Here is a 12,703-nt window from a genome sequence, read left to right as displayed (position 1 = left end):
CGGCCGTCCCCCACCTGCAGGAGCAGCTACTGGCAGCTCAGGGTGAAGTATGAGGGTTTATCTAACCGTCCATCAGTCTTCCAACCGCTTATCCTACTCAGGGTCGTGGGGGAGGGGGGCTGGACCCTGAGGCTGGGGTACACCAGGGATGGGATGCCAATACATAACAGACTCATTATATATCATCCAGTGTGGCTAGAGATGGCAGTTACCCAAACTGCATGGCTTCGGCCAGCGGGAGCAGACCAGCATGCCACGGGGCAAACATGTAAACGGCACACAGAGAGCCGGGGTGGGATTCAAACTCCCTGCCCTGGAGCTGAGACTCAACAGTGCTTCCCTCTGAGTCACCAATGACTCACACACTGACACCTAATTTACAGTCTTCATTTTGCCAGGTCTTTGTCTAAGCCTGATGCGCAATAACAACATCATAATGTGTCCTATCTAGGGCTCTTGGAACCAGGAGACTGAAAATGCGTCGACATCAATATTTTAAATCGATGCATCGTTTTTAAAAATTATTTTAATTAAACTACCTTTATTATTTCTAAAACACTTCAGTTCATTTTAAGAAATGTTTTTCTTCAATATTATTATGTAACTATGGGGGTAGTTTATGCCCCTTCCCATCCGCCTCCCATGCTCCTCCAGTCCACCTCCCACACCCCTTTCTGTCCGCCTCCCGTCCACCTCCCACACCCCTTCCTGTCCACCTCCCATCTGCCTCCCACACCCCTTCCTGTCCACCTCTCGTTCACCTCCCACACCCCTTTCTGTCCACCTCCCGTCCACCTAATACACCCCTCCCTGTCCACCTCCCACACCCCTTTCTGTCCGCCTCCCGTCCACCTCCCACACCCCTTCCTGTCCACCTCCCATCTGCCTCCCACACCCCTTCCTGTCCACCTCTCGTTCACCTCCCACACCCCTTTCTGTCCACCTCCCGTCCACCTAATACACCCCTCCCTGTCCACCTCCCACACCCCTTTCTGTCCGCCTCCCATCTGCCTCCCACACCCCTTTCTGTCCGCCTCTCGTCCACCTCCCACACCCCTTCCTGTCCACCTCCAGTCCACCTAATACACCCCTCCCTGTCCACCTCCCACACCCCTTCCTGTCCGCCTCCAGTCCACCTAATACACCCCTCCCTGTCCACCTCCCACACCCCTTTCTGTCCGCCTCCCGTCCACCTCCCACACCCCTTCCTGTCCACCTCCCATCTGCCTCCCACACCCCTTCCTGTCCGCCTCCCGTCCGCCTCCCACACCCCTTCCTGTCCACCTCTCGTTCACCTCCCACACCCCTTTCTGTCCACCTCCCGTCCACCTCCCACACCCCTTTCTGTCTCCTCCCACGCCTTCCTGTCCACCTCCCATCTGCCTCCCTCGCCCCTCCATGTCCTCCTCCCTCGCCCCTTCCTGTCCACCTCCCATGCGCCTTCTCATCCGCCTCCCTCGCCCCTTCCTATCCACCTCCCACACCCCTTCCTGTTCACCTTCCATCCACCTCCCACACCCCTTCCTGTCTCCTCCCATGCCTTCCTGTCCACCTCCCGTCCACCTCCCACACCCCATCTTGTCTCCTCCCACGCCTTCCTGTCCACCTCCCATCTGCCTCCCTCGCCCCTTCCTGTCCGCCTCCCATGCGCCTTCTCATCCGTCTCCCTCGCCCCTTCCTATCCATCTCCCACACCTCTTCCTGTCTCTTCCCACGCTTTCCTGTCCACCTTGCGTCTGCCTCCCTCGCCCCTCCCTGTCCTCCTCCCTCACCCCTTCAGTCTGCCTCCCAAGCCCCCTCTTCTTCAGCCAGCAAGGCTGACACACACACAGAGCCGGAAAGGAAAGCACTTCTTGTACGCTCCCGTATGTTCCATGCCTCCGAGCCCGAGGACCCAAGCAAGAAAAGGGGGAACATGTCCCTGTGGGAGACGAGCGTAATGATGGTAATTATCCAAGAGAGAGGAGAGGAAGTCAACCTCACTCTGGGGGTGAGTCGCCCAACTATCAGTCCTTGAATAATTTTGCTTTTGGCAGAACCAAGGAGAACCACCAGGAAAAGGGAGGGAGGGTAGGATCGCCATTTGCAAGGTCGTGACTCGGAAGCAAGCAGACTGCCTGCAAACGTTAATTAAGCCCACAGGTCAGGGCAGAAGTAACACTGCCTTCACATCAGAGGGGAGTCGTTTCAGCACTGGCAGCAAGAATAGCTTCAAAATTAAGCTGGATGCACCTCACGTAAAAAAATAAACACGGTTTATGTGCAGTCAATTCATTTTGAACAGCTCGTGTTTAATAACATAGTAGTGACACTATGGAGAGTTACATAAGGCTTTCCCAGATGTTGCTGCCCTACACCCCCTGGTTGGCATCCTCCCATCCTGCCTGACTGATTTCTACTGGTTCTCACATTACAACTTATGATAACAAAACGTGAGATCTAATGTACATAATGAAATTTTCTTAGAAACATTCATCATGGCCACCTGCAGGGGAACCACAGCAGGGGAACCTGAAGGTGCCATTATAAAAACCTGCCAGGTCCAGGCCACCAACTCACTTCTCCAGGGCTTGGCGCATATTCTGGGGATCCTCCAGTACCATGATGTCCACTATCTTGTCCTCAAAGGCCGCCTCCTCCTTGGCAGTCTCACTGATGTTGCAAACGGCATACTCTGGATCTGGGTCGCCGTTCAGAACTCCTGCCCTTCTCTGTGAGAACCCAAAACATTAAAAAAAGAAACAACACAATAAGATTACACAGCTAGTCACAGAAGCAGAGACACAGGAAACATCTTTAGTTCAGCTACACAAACAGGCTCAACAGAGACAGGTGGTGAAGGAAAATGCCCTACAGCCTTACCACTTATGCTGCAGCCCCTTATCCACCTGATCACATGGGCACCTTCATAGCTCCGCTTATCAGTGGGAGAGCTTATCGAAAGGCACATACACGGGCGCAGCGATAGGGCCACTGGCTCTAGCTGAAAGCTGATTGGCCCTGAGAGATCACCCTCCACTGCCACTCACCGACTCAAAACATATCATTGGCTTATGATACGGTTGGCCCCTCTGTATAAATTGGCTGTGCTCTCGCACATCACGAACGCAAGGGACCCAAGTGAACGATGTCTGACCATCAGACTCGAAGGGGCAGTAAAAAAAATTACAACTTGAAATATATTGTGATAATTGTGAGCAGCGTTTCCCCTAGGTTTACAGCTTTGAGGGGGACGGGGGGGGGACACCGACAGGATTCATGGTGTTCATATGTTTCTTTTAATGACAGCAGTCAATATAACAACTGAACTAAACATCAGAACATTTTTTTTTATTCACCACCCTGGGAGCATTTAAAAAAACGCAGATATTTTTGTCTGCTTTTCAGGTGGTTGACACCACATATTTTCCGACACGCGCTCACTGTCCGCTGGTGGGAGTGTGCTCACCTATGTGCATCAGGGCAGACCTCTGCCATGCGCGATACAGAGAGCAGAGGAGAATTGTAAATGCACGACCACGTAGAGACAAAAATGACAAGTTGTTGCTTAAATAAAATAAATAACACAAGGCTATTTGGTTTGTTTAATAAAAGTGCAATGTATAGACCTGTTCTATAGGAAAGGTAACCTTAAATGACTTCTGTGACCTGGCGCTAGAAAATACAATGAAATAAAATTAACTTGACCTTCTTTGGGGCAGGTGGTGCCGTTGGGAGAAGGGGCGGCCCCCCCCCCCCCCAATATAATTGTAGGGGAAACACTGGTCCATATTGGCTGATGTTAAAAAAAATGATCATATTGAAATATTTTGCCACACCCTCCAGCCCTACTACAAGGGAAATTCAGTGTTAACACTCTGTGAAAACAGCCACAAATGGAGTCAGTCACACTTCTATTTAAACACCCAACGCTGCCAAAATGGAGGTAAAAACAGATGAATCTGTCATCCCTGGAAATTAAATGAATGGCTTATCTGTTCAGCTCAATTTCAACTCAAGTTACATGTTAGAAAGGATATTGACGTTTTCCCCTCAGGTTTCTCTATTACACAAAGAATATACATCATTAATATGGGTGCCGACACAGCCAGTCTTCACTTTGGTGAAAAATTGCAATTAAAATTCCAACACATCGGACAGTGAAACATAAAAATACTCAATTTATTACCTTCAAGTGCTAAAGCTCAAGGCTCACTTCAACTACAGCACACGTGAGCCCAGAGATTTCACTGAAAGAAAGCCAACCAAGACATTCAAGCAGCCGGCCAACATACAGTATGTGCAACAGCAAAGTTCACATAGGCTAACATAGCTAAGTGGCTGCCTGCATCAAGGGCATGGCAATTTGTCAAGTAGCTGGGAACGAAACACGATATGTCAATGTTGCATTAACAGGCTGAACGTACAGAATTTGCTTACAACCTTGCATTTCATTTTTAAAACTTATAGAAATTAAGAAGCCATTAAACTCAACCATCCCTCTTCTATTTTTTCTGACAAAAGAGATTCTGGAGTGAGGAAAGATTGTTCATTGAAAAGCCAACTGCTCCGTGCAGCAGTAAACACTAATACTGGCTTCTGATATGTTTATCCCCCATTGTCTCATTACCTACTTTTCATTATATTTTTGTTGGTTCTATCAGTGTACTGTATGCAAATACTCGCAAAGCTAATAAAGAGTCAGCAATATTGAGGCAGAACATTTTTCCAGAGAATAGAATATTTCTTTCTAGTGGATGAACCTCCAAACAGCTTTACTGAAAGCAAAAGTACTACATACTATGCCCACATAATAAGATTATGCATATAGATTTTACATATCAAATAAATAAAGGAAGGAAGGCCACGTTTATATAGTGCTTTTCAAAAGCAAAGCAATTTACAGAATCAGTAGGGTGTCACTTCAACCACCCCCACTGTTTTTCACCCACCTGGATGAATCAACGGCTGCCAAATTTGCACCAGTATGCTCACCACACAGTAGCTAAGGTGGTGAAGGAGCAGCACAGAATTTACCAATAAGATGCATGAGATGATCAGTAAGCCAGATCTGATAGGGCCACAGTGGGAAATTTTAGCCAGAGAATTGGGAATCACCCCTACTCTTCCGAAATACCCCCAGGCATCTTTTATGACCTCCTAGAGTCAGGACCTCATCTGAAGGACGGCCGTATTTCTACAGCACAGTGTCCCCATCACTGCACTAGGGCACTGGGCTACCCTGTTGGCCACCAGCTCTTCTTCCAGCAGCAAACCAGTTTCCCGAGTTGGTCTCCCATCCAAGTACTGGCCAGGCCCAAAACTGCTTAACTTCAGCTGGACAGCTGCTTACTCAAACATTTCTACAAATTGTCTAACTTTTTCTGTAATATCTGATAGTGTTTCTATGTCAGAGTCATGGGGGGAAAGGAGAGGGTCGTTATCTCCAAAGACTCCCTCCTGCCTCCAGCCGCCCTTAGTAATGCATGTCTAATTTGTACCTTTTCATTGCAGTTCAGCCATTGCTGTCACAAAGAAGTGCAGCGGAGCTTCCCAACACGGCGCCCCCTGATGGGATTACCCGTTGCTGCAGCGTGTTCCTCCGGGCAACAGTGTACAGCCTGTGGATGAGGAGAAGGCCCAGAAACACCACCGACGTGAAGGAGCCCAGAAAACCGGCAAAGTGGATGCCGTGGTTTGGGTATACCTGAGAAAATGAAGGTGACAGGGAAAGAAGTCACGTCGAAATCATTTTAACCGAAAGCGTGAATAATCCCAAAGCAGCTAGCTGAGGAGTTCACTGTGGCAGCTTTCTAGATTCAGCCTTGTCATGGACCGGACTGGAACACATGCAAATGTCAGGGCATTTACTGAAATAAATACCACTGGCCTACTCTGTGCCACAATTCATACAGAGAAGACAACACACCCCTCACACCACAGACGAGTCCCTTCTGAGAGAAGAGGGGGATTCAGACATCCTCTAATCTCACTCCAACAGTGTTTGGAAGAGGAAAATGATTATTTAAATACCTTTCGTCTCAAAAGCCATCAACTGAGTTCAAACGCTATGAATTCTGGGCCAAAAAAACCTGAACTAGCATCAAAAAGCTTTAAGAAAAAAGGATTTGCTCTGAAAAATCCACCACTTCAGAAGGGGAGGTTAGATAAATAAGTTAAAATGTATGCCATGCAGAATATGAATCAGAAAATCAGATGGCCGCTTCAGACTAACGATGAGATACGGTACACCGTAAGGGCTCCTCAGAGGCAGCCAGGGTGTACTAGAATCAAACAGCTAACTGGCACGTTGTGTCCTGAATCGGAAAACACATTTATTTCATGCATTCAATTCAGTAATGTTAAATGAAAAACTACAAAACAGGTGAATATTTTTAAATAATAGCTATGCTTCATGGGTCTACTCTAATCCTTTCCTCAGAATAGCAATGTGCCCAAGTGTACAACATGCAAAACAATGTTTCGAAGTACTAAGAAAAAAAGTAGCCTAAGACTGCCCCCTGGTGTACAGAATGCATTATATGCTTACAATCTTTTGCTAAAGTTTATGGTTAAGCTTAAGCTAGGGATGGACTATCTTATCCACAAAGGGCCAGGGTGTATGTGGGTTTTTGGGGTAACCTTTAGGTCAGCTGTGTAAACCCAGGTGTGATGACGCTTCAGCCAATCAGTCCTCTAATTAGTAATCTTATTATGGAGTTGCAGTGAAAACCCACGTACCCAATGGGCCTGTCTGGATAACACTGCCCACCCCTGTCGTAAGCTACAGCAAGCCAAAGAATTTTTGCATTATAGTGGTTCTCGATTAAGAATTCTTAAACAAGCACAGAAAACTGCTAATTAAATTAGCAAACTGCAACCAAAAATGATGGAAACATGGTAAATTTGGGAATTTACCTTCTCAGTAGAATTGATCCTAATTGTAAGATTGGCAACCACAGGACCAAACAAGTTGATATCATTCTAGAAATGAAACATGGGAACATGCTGTTGGACACAGGAAGGCAAAACCACAAATTCACTTATCAGATTTCAAGTCCTGTTTGGAAAGCACTCATAGGGAAGGTCATGACATTGGGGTTTACCTGAGAGGCGTTGGAAAACGTCAGGTAGGCAGGCAGTTCCAGGATCTCATCTCTGTGGGCCCTGATGATGGCGCTGTAATTCAGTGAGTAGTGAAAACCAGCTGCAAAAAATAAGAATAATAACAACCTCAAGCAAATACTTTTTAAAATCAAATAATCTTTTTATTATAATATAAAAATAATATTCCAGAGCGCACAACCCGTAAATAGCTCCAGAGTGCCAAGCAGATTTGAAAAGGTTAAGAATTAGTGCAATATCAGATCCACTTCCTGCAAGCAGCAGGGCATGCTGGGAAGAGCTGTTTGATGTTTCTGTGAGATATGGCTGCATGTCTGCATTGAAAATTAATAAACCAGGTATTGGCCACGCAACTAAAAATTTGATCCGCACACAAACTGATGCAGCTAGATAAATACTGAATAAATAAACTGGAACATAAATAGCTGAACATCTGAATGTTAGCTATGATCCTCAGAGGAAATGTCACTAATTAACAATATCAAGTTTAGTGCAAGGGGTGGCATGGTGGTGCAGTGGTTAGCACTATTGTCTCACACCTCTGGGACCTGGGTTAAAGTCTTCGCCTGGGATACATGTGTGTGGAGTTTGCATGTTCTCCCCATGTCGTCATGGGTTTCCTCCGGGTACTCGAGTTTCCCCCCACAGTCCAAAAACATGCTGAGGCTAATTGGACTTGCTAAATTGCCCGTGGGAGTGCATGTGTGAGTGAATGGTGTGTGAGTGTGCCTTGCGATGGGCTGGCCCCCCATCCTGGGTTGTTCCCTGCCTCGTGCCCATTGCTTCCGGGATAGGCTCTGCCCCCCCCACGACCCAGTAGGATAAGCGGTTTGGAAAATGGATGGATGGAAGTTTAATACATCATACCCTTTGAGAATGTTATTCTTAGCAGAGTAGAGAATAGTGGAAGCGTACAGAAGAATGATTCAGCTGTCTGCAGGTGTAGGACCAAAATAAGACATGGATGCATGTGTCTGATTTACTTGATATTCTGATGGTGTCAACCTCCTAGAAACTTAAAAGATTAAATTGAACAGTAATACAACGTTTGTTTAGTTGTTTTGTTGCTTGTGTGCCTCAAAAATACCACTTTGTGGAAGGAAGGTCGGGGCGGCATGGTGGTGCAGTGGTTAGCACTGTTGCCTCACACCTCTGGGACCCGGGTTCGAGTCTCTCCCTGGGTATCATGTGTGTGGAGTTTGCATGTTCTCCCCATGTCGTCGTGGGGTTTCCTCCGGGTACTCTGGTTTCCCCCCACAGTCTAAAAACATGCTGAGTCTAATTGGACTTGCTAAATTGCCCGTAGGAATGCATGTGAGAGTGCATGGTGTGTGAGTGTGCCCTGCAATGGGCTGGCCCCTCATCCTGGGTTGTTCCCAGCCTCGTGCCCATTGCTTCCGGGATAGGCTCCGGACCTCCTGCGACCCAGTAGGATAAGCGGTTTGGAAAATGGATGGAAGGAAGGTCTGTTTGCGTGTTTCTGACATGTATGCAGTACTGTCTATGTCACACTGCCTTAGTATCGGAGTGGTATTCTATACCCGATAGGGAATCCTCAGCAAAAGTCAAGAAGCCCTTCTCCAGCACTTTGCCATGGTTTTCCAGGAGTGACAGGCCGGACACGGTGTCTCGGACGCTGAGCTGGGTGAGGTGGGCGCCGGCGGGCGTGCCTGTGTTGTTAATCAGCAGGTAGATGGTCACCCGGGGGAACTCCAGACCAACTTCCACCTGCTCCAGGGAAGACAGCACAATACAGACCGGCCTGCTCACTCGGATCACACACAGGCTCTGGGAAGAACAAATTTAAGAAAGAGACTTTTTCCTCTCTGCTAAAAAATATGGGCAAAGGGAATAATTGGATGTTGCAGTTCTAATCAGTATCGACGTGTAAAATACCAGATACATCAAACAATGTCTTAAGTGTGCCATAAATGAATAATCATAAAATGAATAATTAGCAATACCATATAACAAAGGCTTTATTACTTATGCTCAAATTTAAAGTTGCCTTTTCAATTCTAAATGTATTTCTGTGATCTGTGGTAACAAATTATGATTCATTTTGAGGTCTGGTAAGAGAAACACATAAAAATTTTACATGAAAAAACAGAGCTCTAACTGTAACAGATAACATAATAACATAATAGATAATAATAATGTAATAACATTAATAATAATGTAATAACATTAATAATAATAATAATAATAATAAATGGCCTGCGATGGGCTGGCCCCCTATCCAGTTTTGTTCCCTGCCTCGTGCCCATTGCTTCCGGGATAGGCTCCAGACCCCCCTCGACCCAGTAGGATAAGCGGTTTGGAAAATGGATGGATGGATGGATTATTATTATTATTATTATTATTATTATTATTATTATTATTATTATTATTATTGTTATTATTATTATTATTATTATTATAGAGGCGGCATGGTGGTGCAGTGGTTAGCACTGTTGCCTCACATATCCGGGACCCAGGTTCGAGTCTCCCCCTGGGTTAGATGTGTGTGGAGTTCGCATGTTCTCCTCATGTCGTCGTGGGGTTTCCTCCGGGTACTCCAGGTTCCCCCCACAGTCCAAAAACATGCTGAAGCCAATTGGAGTTGCTAAATTGCCCGTAGGTGTGCATGTGTGAGTGAATAGTGTGTGAGTGTGCCCTGCGATGGGCTGGCCCCCCATCCTGGGTTGTTCTCTGCCTCGTGCCCATTGCTTCCGGGATAGGCTCCGGACCACCCGCGACCCAGTAGGATAAGCGGTTTGGAAAATGGATGGATGGATGGATAATAATAATAATAATAGCTCTATAAGGTACCAACTACCAAAAACCACAAATTTTGTTCATACAACTTTTACTCAAAATAAGAGCTAAGAAAACTGTACTATGATTAAAACAAAACTCTATATAAGTCTGTATAGGTTATGTATATTACCTGTGCACATTTACGGAACGTAAGCCCAAATGGTGGTGGCTTCACCAAACTTCTTATCTGTAACACAAGAGACGATGGGTCTTAACATCCGCAGCACCTTATACTGTACAGTATAAGCATTGTGGCCAGCTGCGCAGTGACAGCAATCACACAAGATGTAAAAAATCCTTAGAATTCATCAACTGTGAGTGAGAAAATGGTACAATGGCCCTTTATGAAAGCAGGAAACAAATTAGGTATTAGAAAAACAAATAGCAAACTATATAAATAAAGCATAAGGATAAAATTTCACAATTTACAGCTGCTATTTTCTTTACGTTGGTTCGACTTACAATGGGGAGACAGAGAGCATTCAGCAGCCAACTTAATTTTGAATTCTTGAATTTTGATCAGTTCCCAGGCTAGCGAATACCACATGATACTTTTTACTAATGCCAGGAGGGCAACATCCACGTAGCCATGCTTCCAGCCTCTGTAGTGATCGTTTGCGTAAATATCTCGTGTTTAACAACATATCTAACTTTTTCTTTCTGTGTTTAACTAAAACTTGTATTCCTTTATATACTTTTCCAATTACTGGTTGTTAGCTGAAGTAATTAATTACTTAATCAGTGAATGTAGTGAATGTAGTTATTTATTTACTTAACATATTTTAATTCATATTTGACTTAAGATATTTTCCACTTACAATGGGTTTATTGGAACGTAAATCCATTGTAACTCAAAGAGAACCTGTAATGCAGTGAGTGACTCAGTGAGCTAAGTCTCTGTGTGTGTGATCGGAATGTACTCAGTTCAAGCCCCATCCCTGGCAAAATAATCACATATCCGTGGGCCCTTAAGCAAGGTCGGTATCCCCCAGCTCCAGGGGTGCCACACGTTGGATATACCCTGCACTGTGACCCCCAAGCCATGGAGAGCAAGATTTAGTAGGCAAAGAGAAGAATGCCAATGTAGCTGTACTCATGCATGCGACAAATAAAGCATTTTTTCTATTTAACTGTGACACCAACTGTCTACCTCCAGGGGCCCCTGTTGGCTAGAATCACAGAGCTTCAATAATAAAGCCTCATTTAACAGGTGTTGTCACCATTAAAGAAGCATAAAAAATTATTCTGTTTACACAAATCAACCACCCACAGCAGAAATATAGTATCTGGATTATCGTGATGATAAGCTAAAAATTAAATGTCACTTGGTGATCAGATTACCAACAATGGTAGGGAGAATGTTTTAACGTGCCAAAAATGTATCAACATTCCACAGTGACCAGTGGACTTCCCTCCTCTGCAAGCAGCTTTTGTGGGCCAGAATATACCCTGCTGGAGGTGTCCTTCCAGAAGGTGTGAAACGTACATTTTTGTGTTGAGTGGGAGAGTGGCGTCTGTCTCGGGGGAGCATGCCGCCAGTGAGGGGGTGGACCAGGGCGTAAAGGGAGTGGCTCCAGGGACTCGCAGGCGCAGAAGAGCAAAGGGGGCGGTCTTCCACAAAATGGCTTCCTGGCCTGTGCTCTGGGGCGTCTCTTTGCCCTTGAAGAGCGACAAGGCAGTTAAATAACAGTTTTGGAGACAAAAGAGATACACAAACAGCAGTCACATTTTTCATAGAAAGCAGTTCATAATTACTCAAATAAATGATTTATTCTTGTTTCAGTCTCCCGATATTAGCTTTCTGCTTACATCCCTTTAGGCTGACCTACCCTGAAAAGATAAACCCAACCCTGCCAAAAACACTCACACATAATGCCACTTACATTCATCTGACTTTCTGCTGAAAATCTGTTGCCTTTGTACTGGAACCAAGCAGACCTATTATAAAAACAGTATGCATTATCAATCCATTAAACAAAAAATAATGGAACAAGTCAAAGCATTTGCATCTGTACTGTATTTCAACCATAGCATTTTGCTTGGCTGATATAAAGTCTACTTTTCTCTTTACTTCACAATCAGCACAAAGATTTTACAGGGGATGGACAAGATAACAGAAACACGCACGAATATTTTTATTGTATTTGCCGAATAAGGAATTTCATCCTTCTTGGAATGCTGTCTGAGACAGGGATGCAGTAGCTCTCTTCGAGAAGAAAGTGTTGGAAATCTACTTTGCATTCTATGCTCCTGAACTTTCTATAAAAGTTCAAAAGTTCACTGTACAAGATATTTACACACATGATCACTACAGAGGCTGGAAGCATGACTACGTGGATGTGCCACCCCGGCATTAGTAAAAAGTATCATGTGATATTTCGCTAGCCTGGGAACTGATCGATTTGATGATTGGGGAAACTTTATAACTAAATAGGATGTTCATGAAATCACTCTTGAATCCATTTAGCAGTGTGAAGAGAGTCAATAATCATCATGGGGGGGCATCAGGAGGGAGCAGAGGGCTTGCATCATAATGCAGACTTGATCCTGTAAAATGGCCTCAAATTCCTTGCCTATTATGCTATCGTGCAGATCAGTCATCAGACCTAATGACACCCACTATAGCATCCATTTGCTTTCTCTAATCACAAACCCATCTGGATGCGGGTTTTGTGGGCAAAAGATGCGAAAAATTCTTAATACAATGTAGTTGTTCGTAAACAGGATGCAAGTTAGACCCCCCTAATCTAGGTAAAATTGTGAATTATTTTGCTGGCTGATTCTAAGAGTGGCCGCTAGA

General features: G+C 45.2%; 1 protein-coding gene across 3 annotated transcripts in view; it reads right to left on the bottom strand.

The window, feature by feature from the left end:
• LOC125705280 (limbin-like) overlaps positions 1 to 12,703 on the bottom strand; it is a 50,050-nt gene that overhangs the window by 35,533 nt on the left and 1,814 nt on the right. For 2 of the 3 annotated variants that reach the window (XM_048971753.1, XM_048971751.1), the window contains 8 exons: positions 11,787 to 11,841; positions 11,390 to 11,562; positions 10,034 to 10,090; positions 8,646 to 8,835; positions 7,086 to 7,186; positions 6,898 to 6,963; positions 5,561 to 5,686; positions 2,560 to 2,711 (listed from right to left, as the gene is read on the bottom strand). In XM_048971753.1, the coding sequence (XP_048827710.1) occupies positions 2,560 to 2,711; positions 5,561 to 5,686; positions 6,898 to 6,963; positions 7,086 to 7,186; positions 8,646 to 8,835; positions 10,034 to 10,090; positions 11,390 to 11,562; positions 11,787 to 11,841 (920 nt within the window). The remainder of the gene's footprint in view (positions 1 to 2,559; positions 2,712 to 5,560; positions 5,687 to 6,897; positions 6,964 to 7,085; positions 7,187 to 8,645; positions 8,836 to 10,033; positions 10,091 to 11,389; positions 11,563 to 11,786; positions 11,842 to 12,703) is intronic. The other variant, XM_048971752.1, reaches the window with a different exon arrangement.

Source organism: Brienomyrus brachyistius, chromosome 12, assembly GCF_023856365.1.
Source record: "Brienomyrus brachyistius isolate T26 chromosome 12, BBRACH_0.4, whole genome shotgun sequence".
In the NCBI taxonomy this organism is placed as follows: Eukaryota; Metazoa; Chordata; class Actinopteri; order Osteoglossiformes; family Mormyridae; genus Brienomyrus; species Brienomyrus brachyistius.
The sequence above is the reverse complement of the archived record's forward strand: the minus strand, read 5'-3'. Positions and strand labels throughout refer to the sequence as shown.